Genomic DNA, 20,916 nt, shown 5'->3' with positions numbered 1-20,916 from the left:
ACTTACACCATAGCCATTATGTTAATATTCTGCATTAATATTTTCCCTTTGTGTTGCCATTTCATCATTTTCAAATTATTAGTTGTTACAGCATGGTGACAGTGAGGTCTAAAATAGCTTTGTACTCTTTGAGGAATAGAGACTAGATTAACAGAATGCGGGTGTGAAGCCAAGCCTCAGGGATCACACGGTCTCTACAAAGAGAGGCAGAGGATAAGAGTAGAGACATGATGGTCTTTCTTAGTCGAAAAGATCTGAAGGCCATAGGAAAAACTGGGAGTACATCAAAGTCTTCACTCCCAGTAGTGCACTGATCTCCACTTCTAATCATGAAAGCAGGCAACACATGCTTGGCGTTAGCACCAGTTCTCTCTCTTTCCATTGGCCACACTTTTATAGGTCTTCCCAAAACTTACAGGCCTCCTTCCAGTGTAAATTGCTCTGCAAAGTTTGACTGGATCGTGGATGAGGAAGATTGGCCCACACCCAGGGCTTCCATTGTCTAAACATTGAGACGGAACATGGCATCAGAGCAGGGGGATGAGATTCAGTGGACGATGCTTTAAAAGGAACGTCACACACAAGCACAAGAGGCTGAAAGGTCTCCATGTCCTCTAGAATCCAACGGTTCCTCCGAATGTTGTTCTTTCTCCCCCCTTTGAACTTCAAGATATTGACTTACTGCGTGGTTCTGATTCAATTCAGCTTTAGACAATAGACAATAGGTGCAGGAGGAGGCCATTCGGCCCATCGAGCCAGCACCGCCATTCAATGTAATCATGGCTTTGTAGCCTGGACAAGTTTTCAAATAATACAAAGGAGAATAAGTTCTGAGAAAAAAAACAGGTTCTATCATGATAAACCAATTTGAAAGATCAGGCCCCTTAATGCAAAATTAAGAGTCTTCTCATTTTCAAAATACATGCTGCTGTTCTATTAAAATAGACCTCTGCCGTTCTGGAACATACGGATGGCAGGACAAGCTAGATGTGGACTTGAGAGGAATCCCAAATGGTTGAGAGTAACTAGGTGTTATTTTCATGTTCTCAACACCCAATAACCATGGTAATGTGATACAGTCACTACCTTTTGAATCAAACATGCTATGTCATGGACTTTTTAGACAGTAGCGTCCCTCAAACAGAGCAGAATCCTGCATTATCCAATTCTGTACACAACTTGTCATTGCAATGTTCTAGAGGGGAAAGAGGGTTACAGTGTGGCTTTGTAGACTAACTGCTCTGCCTTCATCTCCAGGACTGCAGTGAGAACCACGGCTCACATGAATGCTCTTTGTTGGTTGTCACAGATTCCCAAACTCCAAGTCAAACTCCAACTCAGCCGTCACGGGGCTTGAAAACCATGGCACAAAACTGTTGAGAATTCAGTTATCAATTTGGGCAGTTTCATGCAGCAGGGTCACAAAGTACGTTGACTTCGGCTGAAATCGTGCAGCCACTCAAGAGTCTCCTTGGCTGAAGGCCTAAAAGTTCTCTTGAAAAATCCTCAAGTTCTCTCTCTACAGATGCAAGCCGACTTGTCGAGCATTTCCACCATTGTCTGGTTGCTTTTCAGATTGCCAGCTTTTTGCTTTTTGCAGACCTTGGTTATCTGCTCAAATAAGCTTCCGTTTGGATGAATAAGATATTCAAAGATGTCAGGAACAAATACCATAAAAACAGCACATGGGCATTGTTAAAGACGTAAATGAGTTAGTCATGAATCCTGATTCTTCTGTGGTTGTACACCAGGCATGATTGTGGATTTAGCAGCTACAATAAGGTATAGAATGTGGGAATATCCTAAAGAGATGCTCTTTGCCTTGATGAGGTTCAAATCCATTCCTCTCCTGTGATCTCCAGTTCCATCTTGATAGTTTCAGACCACATGAAGTACAGATAACCACAGCTGCAGCAACAGACTTATCAGGTAGCGAGGCACCAAGATGAGACCAGACATTCCTCCACCCCAAGCTAGGGAGGGTTAAATTGAGAGATGTATTTATCAATCATTTCTCGACATTACTGCATGAAGAGACATCCCTGTAACAACAACGTGCGTTTCATCACAGTCACGGTTTTGATTTTGTCCGCTTTTGAATACCAGTTACGAACAGCTTGAGGCTTTGGTCTTACTATGTAAGGTGGGGATCATGTGCTGCTCTGCAATCACTTAGACGATTTCATTATACGACTGTTGGATACCAGCAATTATTCACCTCTTTATATTCTCCCAGACTCTGCTATTGTTGGATACTTTGTTCTGGTAAATCACTGGAGTAAATGCCCCCAACAACAGCTCAGAAACAACGAGGACACACTTACCTAACTTAGATTTGCCTACATCAAGAGCTCCCATGTAACATACAGGTTAGTTAAAGGATTTCCTATAAAGGCAGAAGCCATCTGGTCATCTTCTTCTTCTCCTCCTCTTCTTAGCAAGTCCCTTGGGTCGAGGAATGCTTTGACTCCATTTCATAAGAGTGGAGGATGCCTGTGTGAGTTCTTTTAACATGGGATAGCAGTTGCACAGTAGCTACCAACATAGTCCTAATAGACTGGGTCTTAGTCTGACTGGGAGGTCAGGGACAAGTGGAAGCAGGGCTCCATTGGATAGGTTTAGTATGTATGCAAACAGAAACACACACACCCTACATGGATACAATCTCTAAATACCGTTACTCCCTGCCAGAACACATACTAACCACAGTAATCACCAATCAATTGTATGCCCTTGGTGTTGTTCCTGGAGATGCCTTTAAGTGGGTCACATAATACATAAATGTCCCCTGCCTGCCTCGCTGTCTGCAGCCAGCACTTCACTGGCCAGCGAGCAAACACATTCAATGCCTGCCATTTAGTCTCCCTTAAAATGACAACACAAGTTAGGAAGAAATATCAATACACTTCAAGCAGATGCAACTTAACAGGGAGTCCTATGTCCTTAAAAACATTGCAACACAAAGTCCAGTTGCCGCGACCAAAAAGGATCTGGGTCAGAAACAGTTACTTTTTGGCACAGGCATCCTATCTGGGATTAACTGAACTGGGCCAAGTTAGAACCTCAGAGAATGCCAGGGCCAGATGTTCTTCCAGAATGTGAGAACTGTCAGCATCAAGGGACTTCTTTCAGCTGTTTATCCAGAGATGGGAATAAATAGTATATTTCATCATCGACCCTCCTCAGCTTCTTGATCTAACTATTGGCTTTAATTGTCGGTTTAGCAGTAGGCAGTTCCCAGTTGATAGTTATGCTGTCATATCTGGAGGCATCTAGAAGGACAAGTGATAGCTTCCAGCCTGACAGAAGGATTATTAACCAATCTATACAAACCATGAACATTTGCTCAAGCTACATTATTTAATCCTCGTCCACTCCTCCATTTTCAACAACCTCTGGGTCAAAGGCCAAATGATGAAAGGAATATCAGAAATTATAATCTCAAAGATATGAGAATGAACAATACTTTTAACACAGTTTGAAAAATTCCACTGGCGCTTTCTTCCATTCCAACTGGTGAGGTCAATATTTGTCAGCCCTTGGAAACGTTTTGAAAATGGTTCCCCCCTGGATTTTGTGGTAGATTGAAAATTTTATGAAGTTCACGGACATCATAATGTGTATTGCTAACTGTTTCTTGTTCAATTTGGAAACAGGTCATGTTTTGCTTTCACAGGGCATGGTCTCAACAGGGACATGGTCATTGGTGGCCATCATTGAGAGGAGCCACTGTTTCCCCGTCCGGATTTTTGATACAAAGGGAGCAGGATGGCTGCATCAAAAATGGGAAGGAATCGTTACATACTCATGCCCGCTTTATACGTTTCAATGCCCTCACAGGCCAAAGATGGTTGGAGCTGGAATGGGATCGAGATCCAGTGAGATCTGAAGATCTTTAAAATCCTGAACTAATCCTTCAACTGACCTTACTGATATGCAAGAATGACAAGTTACACAAAAAGACAATTAAGCTTCTTCCTTCTCTCCCTACAACTTACAATCCTAGCTTCAGACAGAACAGGGGCGTATATCACTTAAATTCAGAGTGATGTGAAGAAGCAACTACCCAGCATTATTGTAACTATACTGAAGTAACCAATGTAGCAACCACTTTTGGAATAACAACATATGCCCATGATGAATGTGAACTATACTCTATTCGTTTTTTTTTGCTCTTCCCTCTCTCTATGGTTAACAGATGTCAGAATCTTTAACTCTCTTAAATTTTAATCGTGATTAAGAACACCCAGGACCTGGAACGAATTGTTTCAGTGAAAAGCCAGAGTTTCTGATCAGTTAATTATTCAGTCGGGGGGATGAAATCGGTGTCAGTATACCCGGGTCAGGGAGGGAGTTTGGAGTTCTTACCCTTGTTCACTATCACTTTATATCCTGTTGGAAGCACATCCTAATTATATTTCACCCGTCGCCTTGTCATCCTGCTGCCAGCACCCTATGAGTTGTAAAAATCCCCTCGTCCTGATCAGTTTTGCAAGACCTCATCTGCTCATTTTTAGCTAATCAGCTTGGGATTGACACCATTAATTCATGGATCCATTCAACCCCTGCTCCTCCCAAGGCCACGCCCATGTCAAAAGAACCATTGAGTTATTCTGCACGGAAACAGGCCCTTGAGCTCCACTGAGCCTGTTCCATCCATCAAGCACCCAGTTGCACTAATCTTACATTAATCCCATTTATTTTCCCAACTTTCCCCCAATTTTCCCATCTACATACTAGGGGCAATTTACAGTGACCAATAAACTTGTGATTACCAGTAAACTGAAGCAATCATAGAAAACCCACGGGGCAGTCAAGGGGAAGATGTGCGCACTCCACACAGACAGCACCAGAGGCCAGGATTGAACCCGGGTTGTTGGTGCTCTTGAGGTAGAAGCTCTACCAGCTGTGCTACAGTGTGCCTACCTTGAAAATCGTAACTAGGTGTGTTAAAGTGTTTGATATATTTAACTGAATTGCAGAATTAAGAAAGATAATTTTTCTTTCATCCTTACAATCAGGTTCGTCTGGGACTAATATAAAATGTCCTTCTTGCTGCAGAATTGGAGATCAGAATGGGGAGCTGCGAGGTGTTGATGATCCAAATTTATGAGATGCAGGATATACGCCCCTGTGCTGTGCTACTACAGTGGAACATTCAAGCACAAGATGTTGATAGACTTGGGTTCTGCTAGAGCCCAGCTCCCTCTAGTGAGAGGGTGCTGAGTAATCAGCCGCTCCCTACCTCTCACGTATAGATTAGCGGGAGGAGAGTACCGCACCCCAGCGTTGTTCGACGCCACACATTCATATTTCCCCTGGTCAGTTTCTTCGCTGTTCTCGATCTGCAGGGCACCTGTATGGAAACAAACGGCAGCAGAAAGAATTAAAATCTCAGCGGCTCTCACGTACAGTTTGCAGAAATGGCTGCATTTCCCACCTGTCCTTTCTTCCATATCCTGCCTGAACCTCACAACGCAAGAGGTCGGTTTACTCAAGAGCATTGTGCTGTCTGTCAGAAAACAAAAGCAGCTGATGATGGGTTAACTTGATGCTGAGGAGAGGTGAGCTCTTTTAATCCAAATGCAGAGAAGGATATCTTTTCTGCTCTAAATTTCCATCTGCAGACTCCAGGACGTGCTGGAAGATTGTGCCTCTCCAACCCAAGATTGTGTGTTCCTATTTATTATCAAAGTTGCACAATTCAACACTGTGCATTGACAGATCAAATGCTCCAAAGTAATCGTGCCCCTGTCAGCTGTAGTGTAATCTACGAGGAGATGTGAGTCTTGCTCCCATTAGCTGGCGGGGATTATGATCAACACAATGCGGTACCAAGCCATCCCAAGAGGCACCATTTAGTGCAGTCTGAACAGAGAAGCAGTCACACAGCAAAGAATCAAAACCCTTTGGTCCACCACATCCATACAAACGTTTATTGTCTATCTCTACTCATCCCATTTGCCTGCATTGGGATCATATACTTCACTGGTGGCTTGGGCAGCTTTGACCTCTGACCTCTGAAGCTATTGAGGGCGTGCAGCGTAGGTTCACTAGGTTAATTCCCGGGATGGCGGGACTGTCGTATGTTGAAAGGCTGGAGCAATTAGGCTTGTATACACTGGAATTCAGAAGGATGAGGGGGGATCTTATTGAAACATATAAGATAATTAGGGGATTGGACACATTAGAGGCAGGAAACATGTTCCCAATGTTGGGAGAGTCCAGAACAAGGGGCCACAGTTTAGGAATAAGGGGTAGGCCATTTAGAACGGAGATGAGGAAGAACTTTTTCAGTCAGAGAATGGTGAAGGTGTGGAATTCTCTGCCTCAGAAGGCAGTGGAGGCCAGTTCGTTGGATGCTTTCAAGAGAGAGCTGGATAGAGCTCTTAAGGAGAGCGGAGTGAGGGGGTATGGGGAGAAGGCAGGAACGGGATACTGATTGAGAGTGATCAGCCATGATCGCATTGAATGGCGGTGCTGGCTCGAAGGGCTGAATGGCCTACTCCTGCACCTATTGTCTATTGTCTAGTGGTGTCTGGCCCTAGGCCCCACTCCGAATCCATGGTGAAAAATACACTGGCAAATAACATTGTTATTTGGGACACTGGGAAAAAACCTAACTTGAAGCCATGGCACTCAGATCCGAATGAGAGACAGGGTCTTGAGATGGACTGGTTTCTATTTTCAATTGTGAAATTGAGAAATTTACTCTTCAGGTTATTTTCATAAACTTCGACCTGTCGTTTTCTGTGGACCCTTCCATCATTCTCTTCAATTGTCATCCCTGTTCTGAATTTTGACTTCTCAGGCCTGCTTGCTCCTCTGATGCCTCTTATGAGAGGAACTGTAAATTGTGAACAGTAAGCCTGAATTTTGGAGGTACAGTCAAGAGATTGTACCAGCAGGAGGCCGGGAGTCTTGGCAAGGTGTCCTGTGTATGGAACATTTTACATTGGCGTGGTGAAGGAGATGGCAAATAATTGCCACCAGGCTCACTGCTATCAGATGCAAGGTGGGGAGAGCTTTTCTCAGTAAGTATTAACCACATTGTAAGAGTATAGAGAATGCAGGGGAAAGATTCACTGCAAGCCTTGAGAATCGTATGCACTTTTAATTAAAGGCTCTGAGGATCTCAGGGGCACTACATATTCCCATTAAACAGGCAGTGGACAACCTCCAGAATAACCTCAAGGTGATTTATTTAGGTTGGAGGCTGATAATGGCCACAGAGGTCATAAATAGAGAATGCAGGAGCCACGGAAAAGCAGTTTTGTCAAATCCCAGTAAAATTCATTCAATGAAGAAAACATGGCAGGTTAAGCCCTGCCTCTGGTAGGTTGAATCATTCATTCTCCAGGCATACCTTTGACATCCTCCTTGTTAAAGGCAGTCGAGCAGTGCTCCTGAGGTGTCACTTCCCTTGACCCAGTGGGGATCACTTCCCTCGACTTGTGAGCTTTAGGACTTCTGAATGATTCTATCCTTGCCTGAAGTTTGTGAACCCGTTTGTCCTCTTGCTCAGATGACTAGGCTGCAAACTAAGAAGGGAGATGGAGGTTGCTCCCTTGTCCAGTCCAGGAGCACACTGGCTCACTGCAGTGCTACACCCACCATCCTGAGCACCAACAAAGGCTGGGCCCCTGAGTTATCCAAATGGTCCATCAGTAGGAGGGACCATTTAGAGTTACTCGACTATTGGAGAACTGGGTGAGAGATTGATTTTGTTGCTACATTTTATTGAAACTAAATTCCAGATCACGCCTGTATATGCAGAGATTAGAACATCACGCAGATATTTCTAATGCTGAGGGAAGCTGCTGGATGTGGGCAAAGTTCACCCTACATAAGATTCTTTTGACTTACAATGGAAAAGAACATAGACCTTCGTATTTCATTAAAATCATTTATAACACATACAATTTCTATATCATTTTTATCGACAAGTTTCGCAAATCCTTGTGGCACCGGCATTCCTGGGTTTTCGCGACCAAGTACTCTAACTTGAAGTGAGGCAACATGGAGACAGGAAGTGTATCTCCTGGGGCACTGGTCATCACTTCCTCCATGATCAGTTTGTGCCTGCCAAACAAATTGTCTCTTAAACTGGCCCTGTTGAGGCTCAGATTGCCCAGGAGGTAACCCTTTGTGTAATAGAAATCGCACAGGAAGGTCCTCCGTAATAAATAAACGAAAATAGCTTAAAAAGTAAAAGGAGAGAAAAGATTTCAGTGGTCGGGTGAGTGGGGACTGACACTGAGAGACAAATATGGAGCTGTGACTGGTTGAATGACACACAAAGCTATGATATGCTTTCAGTCGAAGCATATCGAATAAGAGAAATCTTGTTTGATTTAATATAAGTTTAAAAGAAAAACACAAAAGACAAAACGGCGACAAAATACCAGACAGAAATAAAAGACGATTCTCTTGTTAAACAAAAATGAAAGAAAATATAAAGGATAAGCAATAAGAACAAAAAAGTAAATCAAAGGAAGGTGAAAACTCACCGACATCCATCATTCTTACCTCGTATTGGGGTACCACCTGCGAGGAAAATATGAATGCAAATAAGATTAAAAAGAAGAGCTGTTAGTTGAAGAAGACAGGTTGAGGGCTTCAGCAGCAGAAGCAGATTTTAGAAGATAAGTTTTCAGACTTATAAAATTTCATTCTTCTTAAAATGCTGGTGGACCTCCAGTTAAAGGAAGACTGCCCCCGGAGGGCAGGTGCCACATTTGAGGGGAGGGGAATGCAGAGCTTCCCAGTTCCAGAGCTTGACAGCTTCCACAACTCAGACCACAGCTGGATATTTACCCTTGAGGCGTTCGTGACAAGGTATCTGTCGGGCCAGGAACAGGGTACTTGACCTTACTGGCAGGCATGAGGACACTTCCACTAGACTGTACAAGGCTGCACACCAATCTGAGGTGCAACATTCCCTCCTCTCTTTCAAGTTAATTAAATGGTTTCCCCACTTCCTAAAGCTGCAGTCTAATTCTGTGATTCAATTCCTATGGCACCATAGAGTAATGGTTCAATGGTACTTTATTGCCACGTGTACCTAAGTATCCAGTTCAGTGCAATCCTACTATACATTAGGCACGGGTATAAGAGTGTAAGATAGTAGAGTGCCCGAGTCAATGCACAAAAGTGGTACGACTTGAATGGAGTCATATACCACAGAAATGGGCCCTTCGGCCCATTATGTATTAAGTGTCTGGCTAAATGCAGCTAAAATGTAGTAATTGAATACTGGCAGCACTTTCCAGATATTAACACTCCCTCTGGAAAAAGATCTCAAATCCTCTTTAATACTCCTTTCTCTCACAAACTTTTGACCTCTTGTTTTTGCTACCTCTATCAAAGGTAAAATATTTTGACTATCTACCCTATCTACTACTCTCAAAATCTTATATTGCTCCACAAAGCAATCTCCTTCATTCCATGGAGAAGCCCTGCCTATCCAATCTCGCCCCATAAATAATGTCCTTCAATCCGGGCTACATCCTGGTGAATGTTCCACACTCTTTCCAGAGCCATCACATCTTTCCTACAGTGTGGTGATCAGATCTGGGCTTCAGCGGGTGAGAGGTTTGAATTTCTCAGTGGTATGGTCATAGTGCAAACATGGTGTTGGCTACTTTCTCACTATTACACCATGTGTACACTGGTTTACTTTCCACTCTGGTTAGCACCTCTCTGGTGTCAGGAACTAGCATTTATAATGTAAATTAGTGAGGAAGCATGCGGGGGAGTGGAGACAGACCAAGACATTACTCCTGAGGCTGATTCCTAATCTGTGCCACTGATGGTCATGGGTTGCATTTAGGATTTGGAACGTGAGCTGAATTGTCTTCCTCTTAAACTCTGTGAGAGTTGAATGAGCCAAATCACAGAAATTCAGTGCCTTTCTATTTGGAAGAGATGACGGGAGGAAATTGGGCAAGGATATATTTCATTGCTGAGCAGCTTCCTCTGCGCAGCACGACTTATAGACTCAGGAGGGCCAGGAAGAGAACCACAACTCTCACTTGAGTTTCCAGCAGAAGAAACTCCAAAGTGAACTTTGTAATCAAAATGAAACAATAGGAGGAGAGTGGCAACATTTAGAAAAGGAACTGGAGGTGACAATAATTTTAATTAGTTGCATTTCCCAACTTAATCTGAAATTCACTGACATGCAGCTTAATCGTAGCTCTCCAAATTCAAGCAGCAGATGTGACAGCTTACTTTGAAAATGCCGAAGAGTTCTGTCAAGCGGTGAATCAACTACAGAGCAAAGCTTGAATTAACAGAGACTCTATTTGATCCATGACAGGGCGGCTCAACAGGTTCAACCACACTGGATTTGCAAATTTCAGTTTTTTATTTTGTATTTTATCACGTCGGGAGCTCGAAATAAGGCGAGACGCCAGCTTAGTCCAGTCGGGATGCTTTATTAACACTACAAGCTGCCAGCGCACATGTTTCCTCTCCTCTCTCTCCACAAAAACCCCTGCTGGGAAACCCCGTGGACTGGCAGTCCCAGACCCTGTCAATCTCAGTGCCAAGTGTTCGGCCAAGGAGTGGCCTAACTCTCAGGAGTGGCCACAAGAGCAGATTTATCATTTGCTCTGCATGTTTGGCAGTGGGGCAGAAGTTGGGTTGCATGTTGGATGTCTTAAAAGGCAGATCTGCCCATGCTTTGTGCTGAATAACAAGGTGGTGTAGGAGAATAACAAGGTGGTGTAGGTGGACAGGCAGATCTGCCCATGCTTTGTGCTGAATAACAAGGTGGTGTAGGAGATGGAGGAGTTGATGACCAACGAGCACTCCTGACAGAACTGGGTCCTCACAGCACTGGGCTAAATTGGGATTCTTCCGAAGGATGAAATATATCTTGGTCCGCTCCCACAATGTCTCCACCTCCCCATCCAAAATCAATGCCCCGACAAACAATCTACTAATCTTTTAATCCCAGGGCCAAACCCAAGCAAATAGGACTGGCCCAATTATAAAACCTGGTCAGTGTGGATGAGTTGGTCTATTTCTGTGCTGTCTGAAACGATGACTTATTGAGAGAACCAGAACAGAGGTCCTGATCTCCATTATCCCCATCACTGTCCACTTAACTGAGCTTCACCTCCATCATAAACACTCTTGGGTCCAATTTTACTCACTCACACCACTGTCTCTCACCCCCCCCCCCCACCCCCCACCACCCCCATAATGACAGGGGACCATCTCTCCATGTTGCAGACCTGGGCTTGGAATTTAGGTATTGGCCCCAAACAGGTTCAACATCTCAGTCTACATCCCCCATTGCATTCGTTAGGATGCATCAGAGATTTTAGGCATCAGTCTGCTTTGGAGTTGTTTGAAAAACAGCCACTAGAGGGTGCCTGAGTGTAGTCCTGCACCATGGAGGAAGGGTTCAAACTGAAGGAACTTTTTGCCCCACAGAATTGACAACTTTGGTCACAAAGTGCAACTTCTCATGAGCCTCAACTTTGAACACAATCCTGATTATTTATGTTCTGTTGGCTGGATGCTGATGCGTTGCTGTTTGCTGCTGGTTTACAATCAGTAGGTGATCAGGTGGGTGGGAGGGTCCTACACCAAAGGATGGAATGTATTGGGTGCCCCATGAGGGGGGAAATATTAACACTGAGAGATTGTCTGCCTTGGGTAACAACTGGAGAAGGAATGGAATGCTCCCGGAGATTGAAGGCAAGGACCTGCCTTGCCTAAGAATGAAGATTAATGCCTAAGGCACACATAAACAAAAGGACACAACCTGGCTGGAGTAACTCAGCGGGTCAGACAACATCCCTGGAGAGCACGGATAGGTGACATTTTGGTTGGGACCCTTTTTCAGACTTAAAAACCTGCTTCAGACTGAGGAAAGGTCCCGACCTGATCCCGTTACCTATCCATGTTCTCCAGGGATGCTGTCTGACCCACTGAGCTCTTCCAGCACGTTTACACACATAATCTTTCCTGAGAAAACCCACAGGGATTGAATTAAAAGCTTTTTGCTATTAAAATGATGGTGTTAAAGGAAAATTGTTTGATTCACACACTGAGAATCATCCAATTGAGTAATAACTAATTTTGTTCTTTCCATGTTGTGGGGAGATGGTTCTCAAGGACTGACCATGTTTGGAGACCAATGGCAGCAAGCGTGATGAACCAAGGGATTGGCATGTTGGGTGACTATTGGGGAGGGAGCTGAGTTTGGGTTTGAGTTCAGTTCAGTGAAGTTTATTGTCACGTGTACCGAGGCACAGTGAAAAGCTTTAGTTGCGTGCTAACCAGTCAGCGGAAAGATTACACATGATTAGCATGCTGCACCAAGCGATTGGCTGCATCAGCTGACTAATGATGTGGGAGGGTGCAACACCACTGGAAGGGCTGTATTGGGTTATCAACGACGACGGTAAGTAAAACATAGAGATTGTTTGTATTGGGTGACAACTGAGAAGGGAAGTCATGCACCAAGGCAGTGTGCAGACAGATTGGATGACCATTAGAATTGGAGACAAGCTACATGAATACGCCTTCAGGAAAACATGCAACCAGAAGTGGAAACCCAAGTTTAATTCACCTTCGTCAGGACATGCAACTGCCACCAAGTTTCAGACTGGTTTTCAATTCTCAGACACTTCATCGTATTATTGGGAGCTACAGCTAAATTCGCAGTGGAAGTGTTCATCGGGCAATCTTTCACGTTGCAAAGTGCTTGCGATTAATAATACTATTATTATTTTGATAATGTTTTGGTCGTAAAAATCTCCAAAGAATTACCGTTAAACTTTCAACTGTGTGATATATGAAATTCCCCGATGCTGCACATTGATCAGAAGAGTAAACAGGATCCAGACCACCTCAGATCACTGTCCCACAGTGCACTGAGTACATCACTTTGCAATGATGTAATCTCATCTAATTAGTACTCCAAACTCAATTTTATCTGGGAGTGCGGACAAAGGTCATAGATCTAAACTTGCAAGGGTATACAAGACCCTGGGAACATACCAACATGATCTGGCAGTAAAATCTATAATTCAGATTCAGGCAAACTTGGCACACTGCTCACAGAAGTCACAGAAGTTCAAGTTCAATGGGGCTCTTGATGTGCACTAAATCTAAACAACGGCACAAGATTGCCTCCCATCTCCAATACTCGTGATACCAGAACAACCTCCATCTCCTGGATCACCATGGACAAAAGCTGAGAAAGGGCCGCTCGCTCTAATTCCTCATCCTAGCTCCTGTCCCTTAGCCTGCCCCAAATGGAGGTGATCAGATACCGTGGAAAACGATTCAACGGGCAAATCCAGCGTTGCTCTGATTGGATATTTAAAGCATCATGAGAAGTCACAGCTTTTGACTCATCTGAGAGTGTGGCACAATCTTTCTTTAAAAGGTGGCAGGTACCAGCCAAGTGGCACAATTTCAGGCAACATTTTACCACATTCTTAAAATCCGGCACATCCAAATGCTTGGGGCTCGTGGACACATAGCTGAAACAGGTCATGGAAATTGATTGTTCGGCAGCCATTTTGGAAGGGAGGGCGATCTCTGCCAACACACTACGGGACATTCCATTGAACAAAGCACCCTCTTTCTGCGCTTCACTTTCTTTCTCAGATGGGATGGCAGGATCCCGTCCTCTAACTCCAAGATCACTAGTGAACCATGATCAGGTTGCACTACAATCTCTACAGTCTTTGAACCTGTTCTCCATTTGTCATATTTATTATTGTATCTATCATCATCATGTGTACTGCGTACCACATGAGCTTCATGTGAACAGGGAATTTCATGCAGCCTGGTGCAAACATTGCAAGGAAATCAGGTAAATCCAATCCCAGTAGGCAGAGTGGAGCCTGGGATGGGGGATTGTTTAGGATTGGTAGTTGTCGGGCCAGATTAGAAGAGGAGCTGATGGTTGAGATAGGAAGGGTATCATCGTGGTGGGAGTCAGGGCATGATCAATGGAAGGGTCAGGTCAGAGCTGGAAAAGATGGGGCCAAGAAGCCCAAAGGGAGGTTGAGGTGAAGGTTGACAGATAGGGAGTCAAGGGAGGACTGGCCGATTACTGACCAGTATGGGGCTGGGCGTGGAGTCACAAGGTGGGGACAGGTATGTGGGATTTGGGGTGCCCAAGGGAGTTCTGAGTAAGTGTCTGCCTCAGCAGCAGTCCTGTGGGTAACACTTGAAACAATTAGCCTCACCAGGGCTGTAAAGGTCACTCACTGTAAGAGTGGCCTAGGTATGGCTGGTACCCATGAACACACCAACAACAATCCAGGTGTGTTTTGTTCAGTGTGGGGCACAATTGCACATGTCTGTGGTCCACCTTGAGCTGGCCCATCTGATGTGAAGAACTGCAAGGAAACTTGTGTCTGCCGTGCAATTTTCCGTACATACCTAATTTCCTCCCAGTCTTTCAATTGAAGTTAAATTGCTTAGATCCCAAAACTGTCGCACCAACCATCTAATGTCCAAGCCAATGAGTTTTTTAATTAAGTATTCTGCTTTAAATGAAGGATATGTTGGGCTTTTCAAAAATAATATATTTACCCTCTGTAAAGACATCTTGCATCATAGGGCATCAGTTCAAAATATGGCCATTTAATAACTTCCTGCGGGACTTTCATTTTCAGGGCATTGTATCAGGGAATAGCAGCTCAGGTGAAGCATGGTTGGGTGCAGGATGAACCCAACTCTCTTCTGTCTCAACACCCCAGCCCCAAACTCATACACTCTGAGTCTACTCTGCCAGGGTATCATAATGGCTCATTCTCTGTTCAGGAGATACCACCTTCATGCTGGGGTAAGGTAATGGGCATCATTTGCCCTCTTGAACTTCCCTCACTCTCCGTTACTGATGGGTGAATCTGTTTACTGGGCGCCATGTCATTGGATTGTTGAGCATGTTACCCAGTGAATAGAGACATTCATCATATTGGTGCAGACTTCTACTCTTCCCATTGGGGTTCTCGCACACAAATATAAACCCACCTTTTCCACCCATCCCACCCTATTCCTCCTTTCTTCCTTAACCCGAGCACTGAGCTCCAGTACTCCATGATCACCTTGTTTAAATGAGGCAATTCATCACGGGCAGGGAGTTGGAGGAGGTTGTTATTGAATGGCGTTATTGGATGGTGCAACAGGTAGAGCTGCTGCCCTGGAGTACCAAGGGCCCGGGTTCAATCCTGACCTCAGTCACTGTCTCTGTGGAGTTTGCATGTTCTCCCTGTTATCATGCGAGCATCCCCCTGACATGTTCTTTCCTTCCCTCACTTAGGTTCTGTAAGTTATCTCTTTGTGCAGGTGAAAAAGAGGATGACAAGTGAGAGAGTGTAACTTGCATGCAATATGGGCAAAGGAGGACCATGGAAAATATGGGAATGCTCAAGTGGGAGTTGGCATGAACCTGATGGGTTGAACAGCCTCTTTCTGTGTTGCAATAAGTAAGTGCGCGGGACAAGACGGCAGGGAAGAGAAAAAGACATTCTGGCCTTCCATCACAGTGAGGAGGGACTGGAGGAGACTCACTGTGATGGATGTTTCTTTTTGTTTGGTGTTAGTTGTGATTGTATGTGTTATTGCTTTTTTTATTGATTAATCTTATTGGTCTTATTGTTCAACTGCGGGTAATGTTTCATTTCACTACACATTTATGTGTATGTGACAAATAAACGACTATTGACTATTGACATGGGTCTGAGCTGGTCTGAAAGGCTCAGTGGTTCCTTGGATGCAGCACTTTCCAGGACACATTGTTCTTTAGAGTGCAAACGCCTCCTTTTGCTGCCAAAATGTGGAGAGTTTTGTGCTGCAGATGGCTGTGGAGGCCAAGTCAATGGATATTTTTAAGGTGGAGATTGACAGATTCTTGATTAGTACGAGTGTCAGGGGTTATGGGGCGAAGGCAGGAGAATGGGGTTAGGAGGGAAAGATAGATCAGCCATGTTTGAATGGCGGGGTAGACTTGATGGATCGAATGGCCTAATTCTGCTCCTTGAACTTATGAACATATTCTGCACCACCTGGAACATTGGGTCCATGTCAGGCTACCCTGGACACAGGTCAATGGAGGTGTTTAATCAGCTGCCGGGGATGGGAGGAGTAGCCTGGCTGAATCGGGACACCTGTCACAGCGAAACACTCAATCACAGGAAGTCATATTCTACACTGACACCACTTCCTGTCAGCTCATGGAAAGAAGCACAACACCCAACTTTAACACCAAAGGAAAATAAAATAAAGTACAATAGATAGATAAAAGGAAACCATCCCTCTCCAAACGTGTCGGATTTAGTTTCATTACCAGAATGTGGCAAACTGAAGCCTGAAACTGTGTTTCTAAAAGGAGTGGGGTGTTAATCTGTCAGGGTTATTAGGGAAAGTTAATAAAGCAGATTGTTAGCTATTAGGAAGCACCTACATGTAATGGTGTTGGCACCAGGAGCTGAGGTTAATTAAAGGAGAGGGGAAGGGTAGGGAAGGAGAGCAGTAGGAATATATTTTTAAGAGTATTCCACGGTTTATAATTTAAAAGAAGCTTTGGATAGTGGAAGGAGTTTCACATCCAATGCAACAAGCAGGCCCTGATCGGTAATTCCTGCCTGCTGGTGTCTCTGACTCCAGGATCAACCAGTCCTACGTCTCTTTGTAAAGCAGCGCTGAACATTTCCATTCCTCTCAGTTCTCTACAGTTTCCACAAAATCTTCCAGCCACCTACCCCACACGTTGATCTCCAGAGCCGGCGCCAGGTATGCCATAGCAGGAGCAGGGGAGGGAAAGGGGGGGGGGGGGGAGGGGGAGGGGGAGAAGAGAGGGCAATAGAAGGGAGATTGTGTGGGGTGAGGGATGGAGTGGAGTGGGCGTGCGGTGTGCGGGAGGAACTGGGCAGGAGGTTAGAAGCTGAGGGTTGGAACACTCATGGAACGGGAAAGAGGAGAGGCTGAGGGATGGAGAGAAGGAGCATTAAATTCCACTCCTATCTGCAGATTACATGAGGCCATGTCATTTAAACGTAATCAGTTCAAACTGGGGCCCCCTCAGCGAGGAGCTCCCAAATGCAATTGTTCCATTTACCAACAGGAACATAGCGATAAAAATAGATGAATATCTGAGCGGGTGAGTCAGCCACTTGCCTTTCGATTGATGTTTTCTGGCTTCCTCAGGGAACCATCGTTTGATCCAGTCGGGATAAAAATACTTTAAAGGGTTTCCCTTCTACTCAATACTTGAGGAAGGCAATGTTATAAAATTTTTTTTCCAGATATGACAAAAACCTTGCTCAGAGTCTTTGACGATGGTGTCGAGGTTTTTAAGATGCAGCAGAGAAGGCCAGGACAACTAGGAGGAGTTGGGGTATCAGGCCAGTGAGGAATGGAACAGTGACCAGGAATGTTTTGTTTCAAAGAAATCATAAGCCTGAAATCATGTTTACATGAAACTTAAAACTTACCTGCCGGAATATACACAGCGGTAATTTGCTTTGCATTCAGGATGCATTCCCAAGAAAGAGAGCGTGAAAGAATCAGCGACAAAAGGTGCCATTGTGGGATTATTTATCTGGAGGGAAGTGCACAGTGACTGCGTTACTGTGTTGGGACCAGTGCTGCTGCAGCAATGATTTTCTGTGGAGATGCTGCCTGTAAGACTGGTGTTGGGTTGGGTGGGACATGCAATAAGGGCACTTGGTTACCAAGTTGCAGGGCTCAGTGCTGCACCCTGCTGGGAGCAGTGAGCATTGCCCATGGCCCGGCACTGATAATGGCAGCTCCATGGGTGGGCGGAGACCCTTCCCTCCTCCGATCCCACCGTCTCCATTCACTCCTCCTGTTGGATGTGATGGGTGATGCTGTCCGCCCTCCCCCTCTGTGCTCTAACAAGCCCACTCTCCTCAACCTGAGGTGCAGCCTTGAGCTCCCCATCCTACCCCACCCCTAGCTCTAGCCCACCCAACACTAGTCCTGGACAGGCTGCCTCTCGTGGCAAGTGCATTGCTGCTGGAGGGGGCACTGGCGGGGAGCAGGGGGTCATGCCAGGATCCCGGTACAGCAAGGCTGAGTAGATGTCCTTTACCAGGGTTAGGTGCCTGTCGGTGTTTGCACCAGATGACCAAGTGCTCAAGAGCAACTCATCTCTCTGCAGGGTACCAGTCAAATCAAAATGGTAGGTGGAGTTGGGTGAGCTGTGAATAACGTCATAGCACCGCTGGTGAGAGAACTGTGACTCAAAGAGTTTCCAGTCATTTGTTAAGAGCGTTCACAAGATAAGACACAAAATGCTGGCGTAACTCAGCAGGTCACAGAGCGACTCTGGAGAAAAAAAAAGTGACGTTTTAGGTCAGAACCCTTCTTCAGAAGCAGCGTTATTTTTCTGTTGCATAGAATTCTTTTTCTATTCTTTTTCTCCAGAGATGTTGCCTGACCAGCTGAGTTACTCCAGCATTTTGTGTCTATCTTCGGTATACACCAGCATCTGCAGTTCCTTCCTACACAAAGGCCATTTACAGTTCAGTGGATTAATACCGGAGATCCCCTTAAAGCATCTCCTCCATCCCATTACGGCACCTTCCGAATGCAAGACCATCAGCATCCGTGCAGTGGGACGGTTTAGTTTGGCCATTCTCAATGAGCAGAGAGTTGCACACAGGGGCTGCGCTCCGACCACGCACTTACCTGCAGCACATTTCCGGACCTCGCTTAGACTTGGCCTAGTCCATACCGTACAGGGCATTCCCTGCTGCCGGGAATGTGTTGCCACCCGCTAAGCCAAACAGCCAAGCTTATCGGCTATCAAAGCCATCGAGGAGCTTGGGGCATTTATCAATATCCCTGACATTTATAAATGACAGAGAGACATACTTGCAACCAATGAAATAAACAATGAAAAACAATTAAAATGATTCAAGCTGTTAACAAATCAAAATGTAAAAAAAAGGTTGGCTCTTAAATTTTTTTATTTTTTTTTAAATTAAAAAGACTAGTAACAGTTGAAACGTAAAAATAGATTAAAGCTAACTGTTTGCTAACGCAATCAAATATCAATCACCTAAAACTTACCTGGGTCACCCACAGCCATTCCTCTCCAAAGAAATGAATGTAGCCACTGAGCCTGAACCAGGTCTAACATTGCATTGGTTTCGTGCAAAGGCCTTCCCAGAATAACTATTGGGAGCTGCAAGAAGTTGGCCCTCCATCAATAATCTCCACAAGGAGCCCAACATCAGAGATCAGTTCAAATGGGAGCGGCAATTTGGGATGTTCACACGATAGGCCTCTCAGAGCAGTTTTGAATTTCCCTTCAGACCCTTCCTGCAAAGATAGTTGTATCCTACCGACCTCTGGGAAGGCTGATTTTTTTAAATTCAGTACAGCGCTTGATGTGTGCAATGATTCTAATCTATCATAGTCAATAAAAATCTTGGTGATTAGATTCACGATATAAATGTTTATCGTGTTGGCTGATGAGTGATTAATGGACAGTGTCTTTCCGATGAATATACAATACCTCAACCTCACTGTATTATAACATATTATGTTGCAACAGAGACGACACTTCAAAAATACCTCAGAGGCAATAAAGCATACGGGAAAAGTTCATAGTGAGATCAAGTGGCAGCTTGTGAAGTTTGGGCAGTGAAGCTTCAATGAAACTTTAATTCCCAGGAATCATTCCTGTGACTGATGTCTATTGAGGAAGGTACTGTTTCTCGTCTAGAACCCCTTCATCCACCAGTATTTACCCAGCACTTCACACGCTTTCAAATCAACTCCTTCTCCTCCTAATGGCAGGGCTTAATTACAAAGGTTCAGAATGGCTTCTGATACCTTAGCCGGCAGCCCGAGGCTCACAATCTCCAATCAATCATTTTTAACAATTGTGGTAAACCACTTAAAATATTCCTAGTCACAAACCATAGGCTTAAATTTCAGCAGATTATTTTGCATGTGGGAACCACGATTAAGCCTGACCATGTGATGATCTAACTGGGAACGAGGAAAGAGCTCGTTGTTCTGTTTCCTTGTACCTGGACGGTCAACAATAACGGTCAGGAATGGGAATTTGATTCCACTTTCCCTTCCATGGTCCAGGGTTATTAGAGCCAATGGTAGGATGGTTTTCTGTCAGTTCCAGTGGTAGGATCCCTAGGCTTCACTCAAACTGGAGCACTGCCATAGTACCACCATCCCAAATATACCACGCCAATAGTATCGCCTGATTATATCATTTCCGTCATATCTCTCCAACTGTGCTGTGTGACCATATCCTCCCCACTGTGTTACTCCAATAATACCACCTGCCCACATTCTACCAACTGTACTGCCACAACCATAGCTCTGCATCTGTTGGGTCCTTACTGCACTACAGCATTGATAGTACACAAATGGTACCACTCCACTGTACTGCCCCAAAAGCCATCCTAACTGTAACATTCCCAGCTAAGTGAGCTGCTCGAAATGTACCATTTTAACATCCCACTTCAACTCTACTACCCAATATTTTCACCTAACAGAACCGCTCACATTGTCCCTCCCAATCCAATGACACCACTCCAACAGTATTGCTCCAACTCCATTGCCAAATGGTACCTTTCCAGCCATCAGGGTCACTCAAATGTATTGCTCCAACCCAACACTACCATTGCATCAGTATCATTTCAAGTGTACTAGTCAAGTCCACCACCCATTATGTCCAAACGTACTGCTCTATCTACACCTTCCAACTATACTGCTCCAACTTCATCATCTGGAAGTTTTTTTCCATTTTTGCCACATAGCCATTAGACCAAATCTACCACTCAATCGTATGTTCCAACTGCAGTGATTTAACTGCACTGCTCCACCTGTACGCATCTAGCTGAACACCAAATGCACTGTCCCAATTATATTAACCCATCA

At 44.7% G+C, this 20,916-nt stretch overlaps 1 protein-coding gene across 1 annotated transcript in view; it reads right to left on the bottom strand.

Annotated features, from left to right (window-relative positions):
- Positions 1 to 20,916, bottom strand: part of LOC144607402 (receptor-type tyrosine-protein phosphatase delta-like) — a 391,326-nt gene that overhangs the window by 156,277 nt on the left and 214,133 nt on the right. Inside the window, exon 6 of the mRNA XM_078424233.1 lies at positions 5,246 to 5,356. Within this exon, the coding sequence (XP_078280359.1) occupies positions 5,246 to 5,356 (111 nt within the window). The remainder of the gene's footprint in view (positions 1 to 5,245; positions 5,357 to 20,916) is intronic.

This window comes from Rhinoraja longicauda, chromosome 28 (genome assembly GCF_053455715.1).
Source record: "Rhinoraja longicauda isolate Sanriku21f chromosome 28, sRhiLon1.1, whole genome shotgun sequence".
Taxonomy (NCBI): Eukaryota; Metazoa; Chordata; class Chondrichthyes; order Rajiformes; family Arhynchobatidae; genus Rhinoraja; species Rhinoraja longicauda.
This window is presented reverse-complemented; position numbering and strand designations above follow the sequence as displayed.